At 39.0% G+C, this 24,111-nt stretch overlaps 1 protein-coding gene across 1 annotated transcript in view; it reads right to left on the bottom strand.

Annotated features, from left to right (window-relative positions):
- The window catches only part of LOC101030681 (titin), a 271,305-nt gene that overhangs the window by 171,866 nt on the left and 75,328 nt on the right, over positions 1–24,111 (bottom strand). The window contains 41 exon segments of the mRNA XM_074399411.1: positions 1,568–1,858; positions 2,617–2,904; positions 3,044–3,331; positions 3,938–4,216; positions 4,305–4,583; positions 4,683–4,961; positions 5,072–5,359; positions 5,871–6,149; positions 6,266–6,547; positions 6,960–7,238; positions 7,466–7,747; positions 9,070–9,357; positions 9,499–9,786; positions 9,923–10,201; positions 10,302–10,580; positions 10,675–10,953; positions 11,151–11,438; positions 11,541–11,819; positions 11,973–12,254; positions 12,375–12,653; positions 12,895–13,176; positions 13,754–14,041; positions 14,179–14,466; positions 14,568–14,846; positions 14,956–15,234; positions 15,328–15,606; positions 15,766–16,053; positions 16,170–16,448; positions 17,585–17,866; positions 17,983–18,261; positions 19,310–19,591; positions 19,803–20,081; positions 20,334–20,621; positions 20,724–21,002; positions 21,115–21,393; positions 21,812–22,090; positions 22,188–22,469; positions 22,613–22,891; positions 23,023–23,310; positions 23,450–23,728; positions 23,830–24,108. Of these exon segments, the coding sequence (XP_074255512.1) occupies positions 1,568–1,858; positions 2,617–2,904; positions 3,044–3,331; positions 3,938–4,216; positions 4,305–4,583; positions 4,683–4,961; positions 5,072–5,359; positions 5,871–6,149; positions 6,266–6,547; positions 6,960–7,238; positions 7,466–7,747; positions 9,070–9,357; positions 9,499–9,786; positions 9,923–10,201; positions 10,302–10,580; positions 10,675–10,953; positions 11,151–11,438; positions 11,541–11,819; positions 11,973–12,254; positions 12,375–12,653; positions 12,895–13,176; positions 13,754–14,041; positions 14,179–14,466; positions 14,568–14,846; positions 14,956–15,234; positions 15,328–15,606; positions 15,766–16,053; positions 16,170–16,448; positions 17,585–17,866; positions 17,983–18,261; positions 19,310–19,591; positions 19,803–20,081; positions 20,334–20,621; positions 20,724–21,002; positions 21,115–21,393; positions 21,812–22,090; positions 22,188–22,469; positions 22,613–22,891; positions 23,023–23,310; positions 23,450–23,728; positions 23,830–24,108 (11,571 nt within the window).

Here is a 24,111-nt window from a genome sequence, read left to right as displayed (position 1 = left end):
ACAAGCAAAGAACACATGACACGCTGCCCACAAATTGCCTGAGCATCCATGTCCTGATTAAGCACTGCAGACGTTGGCAGTTACTATAAACTTCTCTGCCATATAGCACACTATTAATTCTCTCAAACCTGTGTACAGCTGTGTTTTTGCTGAACCCTGAAAATGAAGGGCTTATTTGGGAATTCTGCTTATCTACAGCAGCAATGATTGCTACCCTCTAGGAAAGAAAGCCAGCATTTGAGTAATATATGAGCCCACATATTAATATGTGATTTTCTCTGATGTTCATCTTTAGCTATTAAAGGCAGCCACAGTAGGATTTAAAATCCAATTTTAGCCCAAGGAATTAGGAGTTGAAGCTTAGTGTTTAGCTGAAAACCAGTGATGAAGACATTGATAAGTAACATGATAGGAAGACCATGTACAACTCAGCATTATGTAATGATTTTATTCAATGGTTCTGAGACCTGTACCTAGAAAGAAAAAGGCCATTTTAATTTTTTTGCTATTACAAAGGTTAAAATTTCTGATGTCTACTCTTTAGAAAATTTTTATAAATAACCTCAGAATTCTATAGAAAGCATTTATCTGCCCATGATAAAACCATCATGAATGTAAATCATGAATATAAGCCACTGCTAAGTATGTATTTTTCATTTTATTAAATGTGTTTTAAAACTAAGTGCATCTAAATTCCATTAAATGAGTGATGAAATTGAAATTTTAAGACAGCTCAGTGATATTAATATTACTTAATATTACTTATTAGTGATATTAACCTATTAATAATAACTATCTGTGCACTCTGAGATAGCCAACCAGATCATCAGAGTTGGTAATTAATTCCAAGCTGCTCTAGGAAGTTAGTTTTTAACGTGACTTTGATGAAGCTATGTTTTAATTATCTCCAAGCCGTTACAGTGAAGAGAAGCAGATAAATATGTTCTTAAACAACATGGTCTATTTCATTGTCTCAAGCTACGATTGTGTATTTAAATACATCTTCCATAATGATATGCAATCTTTCTACTCATTATTTTTCTTTTGGGGCAAATGTTACCCTTTTGTTTGGGATTAATATTAATATTACATTTCAAAAGCTTTGGGCAATATACATTAAACAATAATCCTTTAAAAATGTACTTAGAAAAGAGAAAATTTCAGACTGTGACATAACTCATAATAAGTCAAGTTAGTGTGACATTTGGTGATGAACACTAAAAAAATTTCACAATGAATGTGCTTCATAAAAATATATGTGTGTCACGTATGCACACATTTCAGAGTATGCTGAAATTTCTAACTACCTAAGGGAATTTTGAGATGTGATTTAGAAACCTAAAATATTAGTCCATTTGTTAAATGGCCCCTCCTTTGGGGAGCTACATAATTAAATTAGGGTAATACATATTTTTAGTAAACACATGGAGTAATAAATACGCAGCTAAATAACATGTATTTATATTTTTTATAACTTACTTGGTGAGGATATCATAAGAAATGCACATGGCTGTATAACAGGCAGTGAGGAAAAACACAACAGGTTGGGGCTGTGAGGATAACTCACCTTTGATGACAATTGAAGATGTGCATAGAGCAGAGCCTGCATCATTGGACACTTTGCACGTGTACAAACCAGCATCATCCATGCCTGCTTTCCTGACTTGCAGCACTAATGTGTTGTTCTTGAATGTTATTTCACAGTTAGAAGTTGGTTGTATCTCTATATTGTTTTTGTACCAGGCGACAGTTATAGGTTGGGAACCAGCCACACGTCCCTCAAGCTTGAAAGAATTCCCTTCTGTTTCTTCTACTGTCTCTGAGAGTTTTTTAGTGAAACTTGGTGGGATGAGCCGCTCTGTAAGAAATTGAAAGGATATATAAAGTAGAATCCAGAAGCATATTACTAATATGAAGCTTTTCAAGAAAAAAAATCCCTCATATTTTTAGCTAAAAATCAAGGCTAACAATACACTATATCAGTGTATGTTCGTAAACATGTCAGTCTCCTTCCACAGCTTATTCTAAACTGTTCTTTGACTTACAAGGTGGATGATAAGAATAACTCTTGGCCATTTAGAACCAAAAATTTGTAAAAAGAAGTGGTAGTCTCAGTATCATCTGGAATATATAAAGTTTTAGAACTATAGATTTTAAGCTGGGTACATAGTTCAGGCCTGTAGTCCCATCACTTTGGGATGCCAAGGTGGGTGGGTCACTTGAGGTCAGGAGCTCAAGACCAGCCTGGCCAACATGGTGAAACTCCATGTCTACCAAAAAATACAAAAATTAGTTGGGTGTGGTGGTGCATCCTTATAATCCCAGCTATTCAGGAGGCTGAGGCACGAGAATCACTTGAACCCAGGAGGCAGAGGTTGCAGTGAGCCAAGATCATGCCACTCTTCTCCAGCCTGGGTGACAGAGTAAGACCTTGTCACAAAAAAAGAAAGAAATACAGATTTTAAAAAATCACTTTTTCTCTAGATACTTATTTCCTCTTAGACATTTTCTTTTCAATTGTTTAAAAATGTTGTTCTAAATTGCATCCATCGTCATAAAAACTACCCCCTTAGGATACACTACAAAATGATGACACTTTTGCAAAATAAAGGATACCTTTTATATTCAGCTGAGCTGTGCAAGAGTCTTTTCCCACTTCATTCACAGCATAGCAGGTATATTGTCCAGAATCTCCTTTGTCTACTTTGAGGACCGTCAGGTGGGCGCTGTTTTCCAGATAACTAATCTGGTAGTTTCCGCCACTTCGTATCTCTCTGTTGTCTTTGGCCCAGGTGACCTTTATCGGTTGTGTGCCTGTGACGTGGCACTCAAAGTCAGCACTTTCTCCCACCACAGCATCCAGAGGGGCAAGAGGGATGTCAAAGAAGGGTGGGTTCTTCCCTTCTAAAAGTGGAGCAGAAAGACAAGATTTCAGGCTCAGTATCTGGACAATGTCAGTTTACTGAAATTGAGATTTCTCCCTAATTTCATATTTGATTACAAGACTTTAATTATAGAAATAAAAGTTTAAGAATCCACTTACCTGTGAGAATGAGCCTGGCACTAGAAGAAGCAGAGCCTATAGGGTTTGTAGCGGTGCAAGAATACTGGCCTGCAAGGCTCCGGTCAGTTTTAAAAATATTGAGTGTGGCTGTATTGTCTAAAAATGATGTTTGTACATTTGGGCTATCTTTCAATGGCTTGCCGTCTTTATACCAAGACACTGAGATAGGTTCTGATCCACTTATGGCACAGTCAAAAACAACTGGCAGGCCAATTGTTTCTTGAACATCTCTCAATTGTCGAGAAAATGATGGTGGAAGCTTTTGCTCTGTAGAAACAGAATAAAAGTAACAAACACTTTAATCTACTAAATACTCTTCTCACAATTCTATCTCTATCTATCTATCTACACACATATATATGTGATTTCTATTAAAAATTGGGAATTATTCATGTCTCTTGAATGAACTTGGAGATAAAGAAAATCTTATAGATTTCTGGAGCAAAAGTTTCACTCTGAGACCAACCCTAATGCACAGTAGGTGCCAAACAATCTGAAAACCAGTAAAGCAATTGGTTGGCTTAAGGCATGTCTCTGGACAAGCAGCAGATTCCTATAACTTTAAAGACTACCTTCTAATAATTTGCATGAGATACTTATGGGGTGGAATTTTAAAAATACATGGTCAATTTTTAAAAAAGATTTAATTATAGAGGCAAATGATTACATAATCCTTCCAATTAAAGATTTAGTCATATTAGCTCTCTCAGTAAAATCCATAGAAAAAGATAAGCCACTAACTGTAGATAGGATTACTTAAGCAGAATATTTAGCCTTTGGAAAGATTTTCCTAAGAACAAGGCCCTCCCCAGACATTTTAAATCTTGTTCAAAAGAAACACATATTCGTTTACTTTAAAAATACAGCAGTCACCTTGAACGGTAAGGAAAGTTGATGCAGAAACTTCTCCCACGCTGTTTTCAGCTTTGCAGATATATTCTCCACTATCATTAATATCAACCTGGTTGAAAACCAGTGTAGCAACATTATTCCTAAAATGCATTTTGTAGGTCGCAGTGGGTCTCAATTTCGTGTCTCCTTTATACCAGGATACCCCAATTTCAGGGGTTCCAGCAAGCTGGCATTGTAGAGAGGCAGAGTCTCCAACAGTCACCTTAACCGGCTCCAAGTGTTTAACAAAATACGGTGGTTCTGCAGCCAAGAGAGATAATCAGTCATGAAGGAGACGTGCCAGATCATCGATTGTATACAAAGATAAGAATATGCAATCATGACAAACCTAGTATCAGTATTTGTGCTGAACAGGAATCCTTTCCAGAAGCATTTTCAATGTAGCAGTTGTATTGGCCTGCATCCTCTACTGTACTACTTGGGATTTCCAGGATTGCTGATTTTTCAGTTGTAGTTATGTTACACCTCTGAGAAGGAGTTATATTTATGCCATTTTTCTTCCAGGTAACCGAAATGGGAGGTGTTCCAGTGAATGTACCCTCTAGGATCAGTGGTTTTCCTTTTTCTATGCTGTAATCATTCAGCCTCTTCACAAATTTGGCCGGGGCTAAAGTGAACAAATTGAAAATATAATATCAAACACATATACATACATAGACATATCTAATTACTAATCATATAAATGTAGAAGAGCACTCTGACAAACCTTTTATGTAGAGATGTGTTGTACAAGAAGCCTTGCCAGCTTCATTGCTAACTATGCAAGTATATTCTCCACTTTGTGATGTTTCTACATCAAACAACTCCAGTTCAGCAACTGAATCCTCCAAAGACACGTTACATCTGTCCCCTGGTACTAGTTCACTGCTACCCTTGAACCAGCTAACACTGAAAGGAGGTGTTCCTTTTATGATACTTGTGAAAGTTACATTGGTCCCAGTTAAAACATCCATGGGATCCGGTTTCTGAACAAAAGATGGTGGCTCTAAACACAAAAGCACATACCAGAAAAGATTTAGGATGTGTGACTTGTTATGACAAACATGCTTAATAAGCCATGAAATGCAATTCTATTTTACTGTTTTGTAAACTGACCTCTCACAGTCAAAGAAGCACTACATTCATCAGAACCAGCCATATTAGTAGCTATACATGTGTAGTCACCACTGTCTGATTCTTCCAGGATGTTCACAGTTAAAGCACAAGTATTATCTGTCAGGGTGGTCTGGTATTTCCTTCCACTGCTGATCTCATTTCCTTCATGGAACCAGGAGACAGAGATTGGAGGTGACCCATAGACTTTACACTCCATTACAACTGAGGAACCAGTTAGACCATTTGTCTCTTTCAATTTTCTTACGAATGAAGGAGGAACGATTCGGTCTGAATGTGATACAAAAAAAAAATATATTAAGCAAAAACAAAAGATGACAATTATCAAATGACTTAAAGAGAGAACTGTCTTTTTGATGGAATAATCCCTAGATACATTTGGCTCTTTTGTGAGGGTATCAGAAAATCCCCCATGGGTTCACACTATCAGAAGCTTGGAGAATCAGTGGGCAAAATGTGATGGTTGACTTGATGAGGATTTTGTTCTCTCTTTGCCGTGAAGCATTATGTGGTGAATTATCTCAGCATAAGTAAAGATTGCTTTAACCTGATCCAGGAACTATGTTTCATTCCTATCATCATTTTAGAAATTCTTCCAAAAGAAAGGGATATAACTTTTGAACATAGTTTTCTTCTAATTCTACAGATGGTATTGCCTCTGAATTTGCTGATTCAGAAGATGTCAGACATGTATATAAGATGGAGCTACCCATATACATTCATGAAAATCAGGAACTACATTATTCTAATGATAAATGAAAAGCCCAAGAAATCAACCAACCTGAAACCTGCACTGAAGCTGTGCAGCTGTCCTTGCCAACAGGGTTCTGTACCTCAAAACTGTACACCCCACTGTCACTTGGTGCTACATTGATGATCTTAAGGCCAGATACTTTGTTGAAGAAGCTAATTTTGTATTTGTTGTCACTTGTTAGCTCTTTTCCATCCTTAAACCACTTAGTACTGAGTTCAGGGGTGCCAGCTACTGTACACTCCAAGGTACAGGTGTCTCCCGTGGTAACTTGTATGGATTCCGGCTTTTCTATAATTGTTGCAGGTTCTGGAATGAAATATAAAAGATATCCATATTTTAAACTCAAACTGAAAAACTAAGGAAAACACAGATCCTGGTGCGTGTGTGCCTTGTATGCATGATAACATCATATTTGTACTAACCAAGAACGGACAGTGTGGCGAAGCACTCTTGCATCCCAGCATCATTTTTGATCTGACAAGTGTATTTTCCAGCATTGGCTGGTTCCACTCTTGAAAACTGTAAGGTTGCAATGTTTTCCGAATAAGAAATCCATATGTTGTCACTTTCTCTAACAATTTCCCCCTTATCTTTGAACCACACCACTGAAATGGGTTCAGCGCCTTCAATGGTCGTCTGCAGTTGAACTTCTTTACTGACGACAGTGGAAATGTCACTGAGTTTCTCCACAAATCGTGGTGGTGCTGATGAAAAAAAGAGGAAAACCAGGGTTTTAAAATGTGTGGGACTGATAGTATTTTGCCCAAATCATGAATGCCAGGAATCAAACTAGTGATAATGTGTTATTTCCATTTAAGAGGCATTTTTGATGGATGTGAGCAGGGACAGATTAAAGTTTGTATTCAGTAGGAAAGTTGAATATCTTGTCTACTCTAGCTTTCTTAATCCAATCAAAACCTAATGGCAACATTATCTAAAAGGATATTTAGTAGGATTTAAAAAAGGGAAGCAGATTAAACAGAAAGGGTCTTGGAAAGGAAACAAAGGGAAAGTGGAACTGGCTGCTACTGATAAGACTGGGCTGGAGTGAAGGGGCAACACGGTATTACAATTAGAAGGAAAGTCGTGAGCAGAAGAGAATGCAGTCAATCCAACCTTTGAGAGTGATGGAGCCAACGCAAGTGTCGCTCCCCACGTCATTTGTGGCTTTACACTGATATTCCCCCATGTCTGCAGTGTCGACATTCAGGATGTGGATACTAGTAAGGAAGTTCTCAGACATGATCTTGTACTTCTTGCCACTCCGAAGTTCTCTTTTGTCTTTATACCAAGAAACTTGAAATGGAGGAGTGCCCCGAAGCTCACATTCAAGGTGAACATCAGCTCCTTTCAGTGTCTCGACGGGATGAGGCTTTTTGCAGAAAATGGGTGGTTCTAAAACGGGAAAGAAAAGGAAACTTCAGATGTGTTCTGTAAGCACATAGTTAAAAGTAAGAATCGATCTTCCACTCTGTCAGAGATAGAATGAAGAAAACCGATCTCAATTCTTTATTGTGTCCTTTCCCAATTTTGAAACACTGCTGGAGAGTCAAACAGGAAGTTAAGAGGACCACTAAAGAGGAGGCTGATGTGAAAAACACACAGGTGGGCAGAGCTCTGACCTTTAACTTTTAAGGACGTGCTGCTGCTGGCACTGCCTGCCGCGTTGTGGGCCTCACAGGTGTAGTCGCCGGTGTCTTCGACACTGAGATTGTGCATTTCCAGCACTGCCACCGAGTCAACGAATGACATTCTAAATTTACTGCTCTCTTGAATTTCAGTCTCGTCCTTGTACCATAAAACTTTGATTTCTGGAGACCCGCCGATTTTGCATTCATATCTTGTGAATTCATTCTGTTTTATGATTCTTGAAGGTTCTAGCTTCTTAATAAACCTGGGTGGTTCTGTGGAAACAAGAAGACAAGCACAGGGTAAGGGATGAAAAAGATGTGTATCATTCAAGATACAGCGAAAAAAGTCATCTTTGCTAGAGAGCACTTTAGCTCTGGAAAACGAATTCATGCAGTTCAAGGAAGAAGAGTTAAACAAAACCTAAACAGAAAATTTCTAAAATAAAATATGCTTGTTTTTGTAAGCATCCACATCAAGTATTATTACTAAAGGAAGGAGAAAAAGATATTACTCTGTATTGTGCAGTCCTCTCCCCAGCAAAGGAGTTACTTTTCTAGTGCCAAGATCAGAGATAATAGCATGTATTGGTCTGTGGAAGCCCTCTGAGGTCCACGGGGAATGAGAGTTTGATTACTGTCCTGTATGTGAACCCGTGGAGAACTACTTCCTAAGGCTGCAATGCTATCAGTTACATAGCATGGAGAGCCAGAATGGAAAAATGGGTCACATATCTTAATATTTTTTAAATGCCACTTTCTCTTATAGGTGTTAAATGGATATTTCTTCAACCTTCATAATTTTCCTTTGAAGCGTGTGAAAGCAATGCTTTCTTCATTAACCGAAGCAAAAATTCAGGCATAGGGAAGTAAAAATGATTAGCTATATGTCATAGAGCAAATGGGCTGCTAAATCTAATTATATTTTAATTTCAAGATATTTATAAACCACCACCACAAAAATCCTTAAAAATACTCTAATGGACTAGACCAGCAGTCCACTGAGTGAACTATTTAATTTCTGACAGTAGCAGCTATAAAGATATGGGAGAAACACATGATTGCCTTCCATAATAGCAGATACTAATCTACTTACTCCCCAGCCCCTGACCTCCACTAATATTTAAAAGGGGCTAGTGGAAGAAAGTAAATGGAGCTTATCCTTCTCATCTGAATTCTTGAAGGGCTTAATAGTTGCATGCTTTGCTATGCCTTAGAGTGACAAAATCCATTCATTTACCAAGTACTGTGGAAGACAAGTCATTCGCAATAAATTCACTTTTTTTGTCCTACGATAACTTCTTTCAAACTAGGATTTTCTTGCAATTTTGTAGAGTTTTGGTTAATCTCTCTCTAGTCTCTATTAAAGTCTTTGAAAATGGACTTTTGGTCCATGTTTTCCTAGGTTTCCTTAAAATTATTTTTCAAAAGTAATTAAAAAATATTTGTCCCCATTTGGAAGGTCCTTGATCCACTTGATCTATTCTAATACTAGACCGTGTTCCTAAACATAGCTCTCTCTCAAGCACACCCACCCTTCTGTGTTTTAAGATACTGAAAATGTAAAAGAGATCTTGCTCGTTCACTCTAACAAGTACCTTGTACACCCAGCTGAGCGGAACAAGAGTCTTTTCCAGCGACGTTGCTTGCATAGCAGGTATATTGCCCGGCATCACCTTTGCCTACTTTGAGAACTGTCAGAGTGGCAGTATTTTCTACCAGAGTCATCTTATAGTTGCCTCCAGGGCGAATCTCTCTGTTATCTTTGGCCCAAGTGATTTTGATTGGTGCAGTCCCAGTTACATGACATTTAAAAGTACCACTTTCTCCAAGAGCAAGATCTACTGATACAGGCTTTAGATCAAAGAAAGGAGGCACTTCATGCTCTGAAAAGAATGAAGACCGACATGGTGATTTTGATTTCCATGCTCTCACACACAGAGCAGAAACTAAATGGCACCAGCCTTTTGGTGGCCTGGAGCAGCGAAGCTGCTTTACCATGAAGAAGGTAGTGACGAGCTACTCACCTGAGAGAATGAGCTTGGCACTGGATGAAGCAGTCCCAAGAGGATTAGAAGCAGAGCAATTATACTGCCCTACGTGGCTCTGGTCAGTTTGCAAAATCTGAAGAGTTGCTACATTGTGAACAAAAGATGTCTGCAAATTAGCATCATCTTTTAAAAGTACCCCATCCTTGTACCAAGACACTTGAAGAGGTTCTGAGCCATTGATGCGGCATTCAAATGCAACCGGGAAGCCTAGAGTCTCATGAACGTCTTTCAGTTTTCTTGCAAAGGAAGGTGGAAGTTTGCGCTCTGTAAAGAAGTTACAGATAATCCTTATTTACAAGAGAGAAAGAATCCACAACCTATTTTAATCCATGAAAGTTTTGATGTTTTTAAGACAACGAATCTGTCCACACACAGCAAGACTTGTTAACATCATCATCACCTTTGATAACAAGCACAGCTGAAGAAGCGATGGCCCCCACGCTGTTCTCTGCCTTGCATGTATACTCTCCCACATCACTGTGATCCACTTTGTTGATTACTAAGGAAGCAACGTTATTTTTGAACTGCATTTTATATGCAGGAGCTGATCGTAACTTTGTGTGTTCTTTATACCAAGAAATTCTAATTTCTGGAGTTCCATCCACTTTACACTGCAAAGTTGTAGGCTCTCCAATTGCTGCTTCCACATGTTCCAGAGGTTCGATAAAGTACGGTGGTTCTATGGTACAAAGGATGGTAATCAATCAGGCAGTCATGCTAAGTAAAAGAGGATGTTTGAAAAGAAAGAAAGCAATAGAAAGAGGTAGCTGTCAACACACCTAAGACAGACACCAGAGCTTCACAGATATCTTGACCAGCCTCATTTTCTATTAGGCAACTGTACTGTGCATAATCCTCTACTGTGCTCTCAAGAATTTCCAGTATGGTAGATTTTTCTGTCATGGTAATGCTACACCTCTCAGACTGTGAAATAAGATACTCGTTCTTCACCCAGCTCACTGAGATTGGAGGTGTGCCAGTGAACGTGGCCTCCAGCACTATGGGGCTTCCTGTCTCAACGCTGAAATCAGCCAATCTTTTCACAAAGGTGGCTGGTTCTGTAAGGAGAAAACATGAGGGTAAAATTCATGTCTTCTAATGAAGACTTAGGAGAAATTTTAAAAGATGCACATATTGGGGGAAAGAGCAAACCTTTCACAAAAAGGTGTGTGGTACAGGAAGCACTGCCAGCATCATTAGTAACGAGGCAAGAATAGTCTCCACTTTGCAACGGCTGCACCTCAAACAACTCTAGTTCTGTGACAAAATCTTCCAGAGAGATGTTGCATGACTCCCCAGGCACCAGTTCCCTGCTGCCTTTAAACCACTTGACCTTGAAAGGAGGGGTGCCTCTGATGACACTGGTGAACGTGAGGCTCATTCCAGGCAAAACCTCCACAGAATCAGGAGTTTGTTCAAAAGATGGTGGTTCTAGATATTGTGAGGTGGAAGGGGAGATTAAGAGAAGAAAGAAATCCAAGTGAGAAGTGCTTTTTCTCCTTAAAAAAAGAGAGCTAAGACTAAACATGAAGACAAAATAAAGAAATGAAGAAACTCCAGGGAAGACAGGCATCAAGTCCACATGAAAGAGGTGTTAGAGAAGCAGCAGCGTATCCCTGCACACTGACCTTGCACAGTCAGGACCGCCGAGCACTCGTCGGAACCAGCGACGTTGGCTGCCACACATGTGTACGTGCCCGTGTCGGAGGGCTCCAACAAGCTCAGACTCAAAGTACAGACGTTTTCTGAAAAGCTGGACTGACACTTGGGCCCACTAACAATCTCATTTCCATCCTGAAACCAGCCAACGGAAATCGGGGCTGAGCCAGAGACTCGGCACTCCAAAACCACTGAGGCCCCCAGGATGGCGTTCACGTCTTTCAGCTTGCGGATGAAGGAAGGAGGCACAATCCGATCTACGTGGGGAAGGGTAGTTTTGAGTTTAAAGAGAAGTTTTATTCCACTCCCTCCCACCCCTTGTAAATATTGTCTATTCATAGAAAGCTCATTCTACTCACCAGAAACATGGACAGATACAGTGCAGTTACTTTTGCCAACACTGTTTTTCACTTCAAAGCTATATAACCCTTTGTCGCTCATTTCTGCAGAGGGGATTTTAAGGGAAGCCACTTTATTGATGAATGTAATGTGATGTTTGCTATCGGCAGACAATTCTCTTCCATCTTTGAACCACTTGGCTGAAAGTTCTGGTGTTCCAGTCACTACACACTCTAATGCAAAAGGATTTCCAGTAGTGACAGTCATGGGTTCGGGCTTCTCTATGATTCTGGCTGGTTCTGAAAGAAGAAGTATTTTGCATTGAAAACAGAGCCACTTTTCAAGCTCAAAAGTGCAATCACTGTATTACCGGTTCAGAGGAGTATTTAAGGAAAACAATCATGGATCAATTAACTTGATTTTTTTCCCTCTGACTGTGCTTTGCTACTAACCTAGTACAGTCAAGACTGCGGAGCATTCTCTCATTCCGGCATCATTTTTGATTTGGCATATATATTTTCCAGAATTAGATGCTTCTGGACTCCCCAGCTGGAGGGTTGCAATGTTATCAATGAATGAAATCCTGGTGTTTTCGCTCTCTCTGATGACTTCACCTTTATCTTTCAGCCAGACAACAGAAATTGGCTGGAAGCCCTCCACTACGGCCCGTAACTCAACAGCCTCCCCAATAAGGGTTGAGGTGTCACTTAGCTTTTTCATGAATCGTGGAGGTTCTGATGAAAGAAATTTGTGGTTAGAGGAAAAAATGTGAGAATCATGGCCACACAAGTTATTAGATAGGCAAGAACAGATAGAAGGAAGGGGCACATATTTTTGTGCCCATGTATACAAACCTTTGAACTTGACAGAGCAAGAACACGTGTCACTTCCCACCTCGTTAGTAGCTTTGCAGTGATATTCCCCGATATCAGAGGCTTCAAGATTAAGGATATGAAGACTTGTATCAAAATTTTTCGAAGTGATTTTAAATTTCTTGCTGCTTCGGACTTGCTTTCGATCTTTAACCCATACCACTTCAAATGGGGGAGTTCCCGAAATTTCACATTGAAGAATCACATCAGAACCTTTAAGAGCTCCTACTGGAGAAGGCTTCTGGGTGAAAACAGGAGGTGCTACCAGAAAAAAAGGAGACAAACCATCAGAACACATACTTACTGAAAAGTGAAAAAAAAAAAATTAAATCTAGAACCATGAAGAGTGATTGGTGTGATCAAAGAAATGACAATTCATTAAGACTTGTTAAAGAATTGCAATCAAATAACCTTAATTATCCTTTTATTTTAGAGCTCATAACTTTTCTAAGAGCCCAAGTCAGAGGAGAATAAAGAAACAAAGAAGCTTAGTGTGTCTAACCTTTCACTGTCAACGCTGCGCTGCAGCTGGCATCACCAACACCATTATGGGCCTCACAAATGTAATCCCCGCTGTCCTCAGCACTGGCTTCATTGATAGTAAGCAATGCCACAGAATTAATGAATGACATGTTGTATTTCCAACTTTCATGAAGTTCGCTGTCATTTCGGAACCACGAAACTTTGATTTCTGGGGAGCCACTTATTTTACATTCCAGTCGAATGGATTCTCCCTGCTTTGCAACTTTTGAAGCTTCTAATTTCTTAACAAACTTTGGAGGTTCTAGTAAACCAAATGAAATAGTCAGTAAGGGATATTTATTACACATGTTAAAAGAGCTTGCTTTTATAGCTGAAGATCCCATAAATTCATATTTAAGCTGGTTTGTTACTAAGAATATACTTTCTGAAGAAATTTTGTTGTAAAATTAGTTATCTTTTAAATTAAATAATCTCATAACATTTTAAATAGAGAATTTAGTTGATGCTTTTTTTAGTTTGTGCTTTAAAACATAAAAGTTAATGTATTACAGATGTATTTGATCAGCATTTAGTAATGATAAATCAGAATGCCGTATAACAAGAAAGCATGAAAATATGGAATGGATAGTTAAAACAACATTCAACAAATTTCACTTAAACAATACTTTTTGATAGAATGACACTTAGAGATACACTAACATAAAGAACAATATTAAGAGAAAACACAACTTTGATGAATGTTGCCTCCAAGATTAATACACAAATTCCAATATATCCAGTTAGTTTATCTCAAACATTTAAACACAAGAGAAACTTTTATAAGACAATTTTGCAAACATGGGAAGGAAGAAATATTGTTAACGGCCATGGAATGATACCTTTTACACTGAGCTGAGCTGAGCACATGTCTTTGCCAACATCATTGGTTGCTTGGCAGGTATATTGACCAGAGTCTCCTTTGCCTACTTTAAGAATCCTCAAATGCGGAGTGTTTCCCACACAGGTGATTGTATAGTTTCCTCCAGGACGGATCTCCTTGTTATCTTTTGACCAAGTGATTCGCATCGGTTGAGCACCAGTAACATGACACTCAAAATCAGCACTTTCTCCAGCAATAACATCTATAGATACTGGCTTGATGTCAAAGAAGGGAGATTTCTTAGGTTCTAGAAGATGAGAAGAAAGGCAATGTGTATTTTTTGTTTGTTTGCTTGTTTGTTTTTTTTGCCATTGGTCATTTCTACTTTGACAATGAAATAAGAAGTCACAGTTTGCAAAGGAAAAGATTGACATGTGAACAAACCTCTGGCTGTGAGTCTAGCACTAGAAGACGCTGTTCCAAGTGGGTTAGAAGCTGAACAAGAGTACTGGCCAGAGTGACTCAAGTCAGTTTGCAAAATTTTTAAAGTTGCCACATTATCTACGAATGATGTCTGTAGATTTTCATCATCTCTTAAAAGTACTCCATCTCTATACCAGCACACTTGGATGGGTGCGGAGCCATTTAATCGACAAGTAAGTGTAACAGGTAACCCTACGGTTTGTTCAATGTCCTTTAATTGTCTTGCAAAGGAAGGTGGGAGTTGGCGCTCTGTAGGGAGACATGAGGCATCGGGAGATGAAATGAGAATTTCACCATAAAGATATAAGAGTTAAGGGGAAAATAAATCTTAATTTGTAAAATATCATCACCTTGAATGGTGAACACAGTCTTAGAAGAAGCAGTTCCTATACTATTTTCTGCTTTGCATGTGTACTCTCCACTGTCATTGATGTTCACTTTATTAAAAACAAGTGTGGCCACGTTGTTTGTAAAGTAGGTCCTGTATTCAGGAGTTGACCGTAATTTGGTGTCTCCTTTGTACCAAGACACGGTAATTTCTGGTGTCCCAGCAACTTGGCATTGTAAAGAAACCGAATCTCCAACTGATGCCTCCAAAGGTTCCAGTTCCATAACAAAATATGGTGGTTCTAAGGAAAAAAAGGCTCACAATCAGCAACTGGAATTAATGAATATCAAAGAAACTATGCTACATGTTAGAAGAACACAAATAATTTAACAGACGATAAGACAACGCACCTAATGTAGATACCAGAGCTTCACAAACATCCCTTCCTGCCTCATTTTCAATCTCGCAGGAATATTGTCCTGCATCTCTTTTTGTGCTATTCACAATTTCCAGCATACAAGTTTTTTCTGTTGTGACTATGTTACATTTTTCAGAGGGAGTTATGTTAAATCCATCCTTTTTCCATGTGACGGAAATTGGAAGTGTTCCAGTGTAGGTGCTCTCCAGAATTATGGACTTCCCTGGTTCTACAGAATGATCACTTAATCTCTTCACAAATGCAGCTGGTTCTGGTAAGCGACAAAGCACAGCAGTTAAACAAAATAAAAACCCAAGGATGCCAGCATACAGAAAATAGGAAAAGCAAATCCACTTAAGCAAACCTTTTACAAAGAGATGGGTAGTGCAGGATGCTTGGCCAGCATCGTTAGAAACCACACAGGTGTATTCCCCACTCTGAGATATGTCAATATTAAATAATTCCAGTTCTGCCACAGTGTCTTCAAAATAGATGTTGCACCGGTCTCCTTTCACTAGTTCTCTGGCACCTCTGAACCAGCCGACCTTGAATGGAGGGGTTCCTCTAATAACGCTTGTGAAGGTTACATTTCTGCCCGGTAGTACTTCCAAAGGTTCAGGTTCTTTCACAAAAGAAGGTGATTCTATATAGACATGAAGGACAATGAAAAGATCCTGTAAACTTCAAATGGAGTTGCAATTTTGAATAAAACACTAGCATACTTTTGAAGGTTTGTCAACATAGATGTGTGCCTGAAGAGGAATTTGTAAGAAATTCCTTCCAAGTTTGACTGTCTACTGACCTTGTACAGTTAACATTGCACGGCATTCGTCAGACCCAGCGACATTAGCGGCCACGCATGTGTAATTGCCCATATCTGATGAATCCAGAGAATTCAATTGCAATGTGCAGACATTATCTGAAAATGTGGTTTGGTACTTTGCTCCACTGACAATCTTAGTTTTCTCATGAAACCAGGCAACTGAGATAGGTGATGATCCAGCTACTTTGCATTCCAAGACGCAAGAGGCACCTAACACCCCACCAGTATTTTTCAGTCTTCGTGTGAAAGTGGGAGGAACTGCTCGGTCTGTGTGAGGAAAGGTAAAAGACTCATGATGATTTGGAAGAATAGACGAGACTTGAAAGAAGGAAACTTGAAAAAGGAATTTGCCTAAGCAACCAGAGGAAAAGAGCAGAACTAACCTGAAACATCAACCACAGCTGTGCAGCTGCTTTTTCCAACATTGTTTTGAACCTGGAAAGTGTATGTGCCTGCGTCTTGCCTGTCAACTGAGAGAATCTTTAAGGAAGAGACTTTATTGTAGAAGCTAAACTTGTGTTTTTGGCTGCTGGTCAGCAGCTTTCCATCCTTGTACCATTCAACAGAGAGTTCTGGAGTACCAGCCACCTTACATTCCAGAGTGCACGTTTCTCCCACAGTCACTGTCATCGGTCCTGCCTTCTCAACAATGACTGCGGGCTCTGAAATAAAACATGATATCCATCTGTCAAAGTCTGGGATCTTTACTATGTCTCGACTATTACATTCACTAAGATGGTTTCTCCCAATAAGATGGCTATATTTAGGGCGCTGTCTCTCTGGACTTTAAAGTGTGATTCCCTAATTGCATGCAGTCATAACTTTTGTATTTTAATGTTTTTTCTTTTTAGTTTTCTTTTCTCCTTATTTTTTGTCCCTCCCCCACTCTTGCTGTCATCTTATATAGCAATTATTCTTAAGAAATATATGTTTGTACACAACTCAACTTCAAAAAAACTTAAACAATGTGCAGTAGGCAGTATATATTGATTTCCACTTGGCCCTCTGTAGATCGAAGGCCACAGGTCATTGTAAATTACTTGCTATTTTTGCTGTGCTTTAAGGTGCTAAAGACAATTCTTTGAAAGTTGTTATTCAAACAATTGCTTAATCATATTTTTTTTTTTTGAGATACAGTCTCACTCTGTCACTCAGGCTGGAATGCAGTGGTGCAACCTCAGCTCACTGCAACCTCCGCCTTTTGGGTTCAAGTGATTTTCCTGCCTCAGCCTTCTGAGTAGTTGGGACTTCAGGCACGTGCCACCACGCCTGGCTACTTTTTTGTATTTTTAGTAGAGAGGGGTTTCACTATGTTAGCCAGGGTGATCTTGATCTCTTGATCTCTTGACCTCATGATCTGTTCACCTCAGGTTCCCAAAGTGCTGGGATTACAGGCACGAGCCACCACATCCAGCCATTTAATTGTAATTTAATTTTATGTGCAAGCTTTGCTATGAAATGCCAACCTTTGGACTTCTTGTTAATTTTAACAATTAGTCTTATAGCACATGCTGAGCTCTGTATTATTTCATGTTTAATCAAAGATAGTTATGATTATATCTGCTAATCAATTAAGGCAGATAGTTATTAAATAATAAAACAGATGTCTAATTTTTGTTAGAATCACAGAAACAGAAAAGAGTATTTGAAAGATCAATTGTGTCTTTCCTCTAGACCTTCCAAATAGATGAAGATAAATATAGTTCTAAAAGAAATTCAGAAAAAGAGTCTGCTAGTAACTCTTAGTAATATATTCCAGCATTTGGCACCAGTTTCTATCGGGGGCTATTGTACCAACCTAAGATGGTCAGTGTGGCCATGTTCTCCCTCATTCCACCATCATTCTTGATTTGGCAAATATACTTTCCAGCATTAGCTGGCTCTGCTTTTGCAAACTGTAGAGTTGCAACATTTTCCACAAATGTAATCCTGATGTTTTCACTTTCTCTAATCACTTCTTCCTTCTCTTTAAGCCACTGGACAAAAATAGGCTGGGTGCCTTCTATGGATGCCTGTAATTCAGCAGGCTCTCCAGCTACAACGGTGAGGCTGTTCAGTTTGGAGACAAATCTTGGTGGTTCTGAACAGGAAAAGATGGATAGAGATTTTTGCAAAGACTGTCCAGATCATGCAAGAGAAAAAAATAGGATTTTGCACATTCATGACATTTCTGCCATGTGGAAGAACTATGTTTACCTTTCAATTTTACAGTACAAACGCAAGTATCACTTCCCACTTCGTTCTGTGCTTTGCAGTAGTATTCACCGATGTCTGAAGTGTCCACACTGAGGATGTGAATACTTGCGTGGAAGTTTTTCGATGCAATCTTGTATTTCTTGCTGCTTCTGAGTTGCCGCTTGTCTTTGTACCATACCACGTCAAACGGTGGTGTTCCCGAAAGTTCACATTCAATACTGACTTCAGCATTTTTAAGGGTTTCTACTACAGGAGGGAAGCTGCTAAAAACAGGTGGCTCTGTAAAAAACAAGAGTTTCTCATGACTTGGGCTACTGAATTTCACAGAATGTAAGTTTTTATTTGCCTTTAAATTGGAAGAAAGGTTTAAGATATTCTAATGGGCAAGTAGAGTCCAGTGCTATCACTATTGTGGGATTACAGCCTCAGAAAGCATTCACCTTTACAAGATAACCAGCTGGATGGGCAGAGAACCCAGATAGATCCTAGACGGCATTACTGAACTGTTTGACATTCTGTCTACTCCACCTTACTGCTGTATCTTAGACTAAAAAGACTGAAACAAAAATTGTAAACAAGCAAGTATGGTAATAAACAGGATTTGCATGAAATATGGAATTCTAATTTCGGGATGAAATTTTTAAAAATATGCTCTATAACAGACACTTGGAAGTCATCACAACATCTGTGATCTAAATCTTCCATTTCAGCAAATGATTACTGCAATAATTGTCTAACAACATGACAAACTTGGCCTTTGTGACCAAAAAAAAAAAAAGCACTGGAAAATTGTAGCAAAAAATACAGGAACTATTTGTATCAAGGTACAGTCATATAATTTTTTAAAGATAGGAAGTGACTCTTGAGAGAGAGGGGAAAAATATGATTGTCCTGTTTTAAACATAAGGGAAAACCTTTATTCTCTTCACTTTGTGTCGACATAGTAAATAGTGCTTGTTGTTAATGATATAGATTATAATGAGAGTGATATATCTGTAAGTTGATTGAGATGAAAGATTAATTTTAAAATGCCTGCTTCATTTTTTTGTCTGTGGTTTTGAAACATCACATTTGATGTTTGGCCAGTGTGTTGAGGTAATCAGAATTATGACACTGGAATAACAAGAAAAATATTTCAGAATGCCTAGTTACATGTAAGCAAAATTCAAGAAGGAAAAACATCTAAAAAGGGAAATAGTACTAGCTCAGGAAAACATTCTATGATCTCAAATGGAAACTAAAATGATACTTAAAGAATAAAGAGCTATAATACCCAGGGGAGAAAATGATTTTCAGTTAATGAGAAACACAAGAACGAAATGTCTACCTTTTACCATAAGCTTGGTACTGCAGCTTGTGCTGCCAGCGAGATTCTGAGCCTCACAAATGAAATCTCCACTGTCCTCAGTACCGAGATTGTTCATCTGTATGACGGCCACTGAGTCAATGAAAGTCATTCTGTACTTATCACTGGCTGGAAGTTCGTGTTCATTTCGAAACCACACAACTCTGATTTCTGGGGATCCAGCTATCTTGCATTCAAGTCGTGAAGAGTCACCTGCTTTCACAATTTTGGATGCTTCTAATTTCTTTACAAACTTTGGTGGTTCTAAAGAGTCAGGAAAGAGGAGAGTATAAGAAAACAGAAATAAATAACAGTTAAATTAGGTAGTATGCAGGGAAGAGAAAAAAAGAGCAAATACTGTCTACCATGTTAGAAAGAATAATACTTTCTTGATTGTTTAGAGACATTGTAACTGAGTACAGAGAGAATCAGAGCCACAGTCAGACAGAAACATAAAACAGTCAAACTTGCACACCTGTCACAAGCAACACTGTAGTACAAGAGTCGCTACCAACATCATTGGTAACATGGCACGTATACTGTCCAGTCTTAGAAGCATCCACTGAGTAGAGATTTAAGAAGCTAGTAGACCCTTCCAAGCCAATGAAACATTTAGGACCCGAGGCAAGTTCCACATCATCCTTAAACCATTTTATTTTAAATGGTGGTGTTCCTTTTAGTACTGCCTTAAATTCCACTGTAGAATCAGGTATGGCTTGCTGTCGCTCAGGTTTCACTAGGAAGCTTGGTGGTTCTATAGATTTTAAGAGAGAGATATTTAATTAAATTGCTTGTAGTTGAATTATTGCAACAGTTTTATGGACATACACATATAAGAAAACACTCCTGAAAAGTGGCAATGGCTGAATGTTTCTTGAATGCAATTAATATGTGTCTAAAGAAACAGAATCATAGAGATTTTAGCTCTAAAGGATACAAAGGTAAGAGTGATATATTTAAGAAGCATTCACAAAGAAGAATCAAGAAGAGGTAAAGAAATTCTAACCTTTCACAGTTAAGATGCCACTGCATGCATCATCTCCTGCTACATTTGACACTTTGCATGTGTAATTCGCAGTATCTTCTAATTCCAGATTATTGACTTCTAGAGACACAGTTCTCTCATGGCATACAAGTCTGTATTTTGCACTTGTAGATATTTCTTTTCCATCTTTAAACCACTGAGCACTAATGGGAAGTGAACCAGAAACTTTGCACTCCATATGAATAGAAGAGCCCAGAACTTTATCCATTTTGGTTAATTTTTTGGTGAATGATGGAGGAATATTTTGATCTGTCCAATGCAAACAGCAAAACACATCCATTAATCTCTTGCTATTTGTTTACAAAGGACATAATATAAATAAGGGAAGCTGACTTGGGTGGAGATACAAACCTAGCACTCTTAGGTAGGCATCACAGCTACTGCTTCCAAAGTCATTTTCCACCTTGAAAGTATACTGACCGCTGTCCTGCTTCATTACTGACTGAATCCTAAAACTGGCCACATTATTTTCAAAACTCATTGAAAAGTATCTACTGGGAACAATTTGTTTCCCATCTTTAAGCCATTTCACTTTGAGTTCTGGTGTTCCAGCCACAACACATTCCAAGGTCACCGGATCTTTCTCTGTAACATCAACTGATTTAGGTTTCTCTATGATTTGAGCTGGTTCTGCAGTAAGAATGAAAATGTGGATGAGTTACATTGATAACTCCACTAGAAATAATGTTTGCTTATGATACTATCTCCATAGACTGTCTTTGAAAGAGAACAGCTTACAAACCTTGTACTAAAAGGAAAGCATAACACCTCTCAACTCCTGACTCATTCTTGGCTTGACACGTATATCTCCCACTGTGTCCATTATCCACACTTCTGATTTGGAGTGTGGCCACATTGTCCACAAATGAAATATAAATGTTATCATCTTCATCAAGAATCTGATCATCCTTTAGCCAGGTTATAGAAATAGGAGGAGAGCCTGCCACAGTACTCTGAAAGGTGGCAGAACTTTTTAAAACAGTAGTGGTATTTTCTATCTTCTTAGTGAACGATGGTGGTTCTGTGATTAAATAAGAGAGTGTGTAAAGAAGAGACATATTTTAACTCCTACCCGTAATCATAAGATTAAAAAGTGTTACAGAATTTTTTTTTTTAATGAAATGGAGTTTTGCTCTTGTTGCCCAGGCTGCAGTGCAATGGCACGATCTCAGCTCCCTGCAACCTCCACCTCCTGGGTTCAAGCAATTCTCCTGCCTCAGCCTCCTGAGTAACTGGGACTACAGGCATACACCACCATGCCCAGCCAATTTTTGTAGTTTTAGTAGAGACGGGGTTTCACCATGTTGACCAGGATGGTCTCGATCTCTTGACCTGGTGATCCACCCGCCTTAGCTTCCCAAAGTGCTGGGATTATAGGCGTGAGCCATCGCGCCTGGCCCAGGATTTTTATTTGGTAGGCTGCTTCTTGGATAACTGACCTTTTAGGGCGACTCTAGCACTGCAAGAACAGCTGCCGCCTTCATTGGATACAATGCACTGGTATTCCCCAGTGTCAGAAGGGTCACACTTGGTTATATGGAGGTTCAACACAGATACTCTGTCGGTCAATGTGTATTTTTTGCTGCTTCTAATTTCCTTGTTATTCTTCAGCCAAGTGACTTCAAATGGAGGTGTTCCCGTAACTTCACACTCCAACTCCACGTCACTATCTTTTACTACCTCCACAGGCTTCAGCTCTCTGATAAAGGTGGGGGGTTCTAAAGATTCAAAAGGAAGACAGTAGCTTACTCAAGGGAAGACCCCAAACCTATCAGGCAGTGCAGCCCAAATGGAGAATAGATTCCAATCACGAACCTTTCACTTTGAGCTCAACGCTGCAGCTTGTCGTGCCTGCGTCATTTTGAGCTTCACAGACGTAAGTCCCACTATTTTCTACCCTGGCACCAGAAATCTGGAAAGTGGCTAAACCATCAATGAAGGAAATGCCATGTTTCTGAATGGCTGTTATTTCATTCCCATCTAGATACCAAGACACTCGGATTTCAGGAGTGCCTGTTATTTGGCATTCAAACGTTGTTGACTGTCCATTCCTCAGCACTAAGACTGGACTGGGCTTCTTAATGAATTGAGGAGGTTCTAAAGATGGAAAAAGAATTGTGATGTTGAATATTTTAAAAACAGGTCACTGGGCAAAACTGCTTTCTTAAACGTCTTTTCCTCCCACCCCCCAGCAAGAAAATCTAGACAAGCAAGAAAGTGAGGAGATGTAGAGACCAGACCTTTTACAAAGAGAGTGGCTTTACTGGTTGCTGTACCAACATCATTGCTTAGTTGGCAAATGTAGTTTCCAGAATCGGAAGCTTTGGCTGCAAAGAGCTCTAGAATGGTAGAGGTGTCATCCTTCCAGACTGAGCGGGCTGCTCCTGAGTGTAACTCTTTGTTATCTTTAAACCACTTTATTGTCATGGGTGCAGTGCCACCCACAAGAGCCTTTAACTGTACCCTTGTGTTGGGATTGACATCTTGTGACTGTGGCTTCTCCACAAAGTAAGGGGGTTCTAGGCAAAAGAAAAAAGAAGGAAAAGAAAGAGGAAGTTTTGTTTTATAACTTAGTAATAAATGTAAGAATTGAGATATGAAAGAAAAATGTTTTGTAAGTTCTTGGTAAGTGGAAATAAAATTTGCCAACCTTTGACTGTCAGATGACCACTGCACTGGTTGTGCCCTGCCTTGTTGGTGGCAGAACAAGTGTATGTCCCACTGTCTGTACCTTCCAGCTGGCTTATTTCCAAGAAGGCAGTATTGTCATGAAAAGAGAATTTGTATTTTTCACTTGCTGATATTTCTTGGTCATCTTTGAACCATTGGATGCTTATGGGATGTGACCCAGCTACTATACATTCTAAGTCAATGAAAGAGCCTTTAATGCTGTCCATTTTCTTCAGCTTTTTGGTGAATGAAGGAGGTATGATAAGATCTATCCAATGAAAAAGCAAAAAGCAAAAAAAAAAAAAAAAAAAAAAAGGTCAATCTACTAATTTGTATATATTTTTTTAATTTTAAGAGAGGAAGAGCATGAAAGTGCCCAATCCTCTCTATAGAAGAATAATACCAACCTAATACATTAATTCTAGCCTTGCAGCTGCTCCTTCCAACATCATTTTGGACCTCGAAAGTATATTCTCCACTATCTTTCTTTTCTGTAGAAATAATCTTCAGTATTGAGACTGTATCAGTGACACTGATTTTATATTTTGAGCCCAGGGTCAGTTCTTGACCATCTTTATACCATTTGGCTGTAATCTCCTTAGTCCCTGAAAATTTAACCTGCAAAGTGGCTGGGTCTCCTTGGGTGACGTCTATAGACACAGCCTCCTCAATGATTGTTGCAGGTTCTGTAGAAAACAAAGGCATAGATGTGGATTGTGTATTACCCTGCTGAAAGGCTTACATCTGCATTTCTTCCACAAACCCATGGCAAACTTTCAGAACCAACCTTTTACTGAGAGTAATGCAGAACATCTTTGTATTCCTGCATCATTTTTGGCCTGACATACATATTTCCCATCATGCTTGACTTCAATGCCACTGAGGTACAGACTGGCCACATTGTTCTCAAAGGTCATTCTTATATTCTCATCTTCAGTGATTTCATCGTTGTCTTTTAACCAAGTCACTGTAATTGGCAAGGAGCCCTTCAGAGTGGCCTGGAAGGCAGCTGTGCCTCCTTGGAGGGAGCTGGTACTCTCGATCTTCTTTATGAAGGATGGGGGTTCTA

The sequence above is a fragment of the Saimiri boliviensis genome, chromosome 5 (assembly GCF_048565385.1).
Source record: "Saimiri boliviensis isolate mSaiBol1 chromosome 5, mSaiBol1.pri, whole genome shotgun sequence".
Taxonomy (NCBI): domain Eukaryota; kingdom Metazoa; phylum Chordata; class Mammalia; order Primates; family Cebidae; genus Saimiri; species Saimiri boliviensis.
Note: the sequence above shows the minus strand (reverse complement) of the source record. Positions and strands in the feature narration are given on the sequence as shown.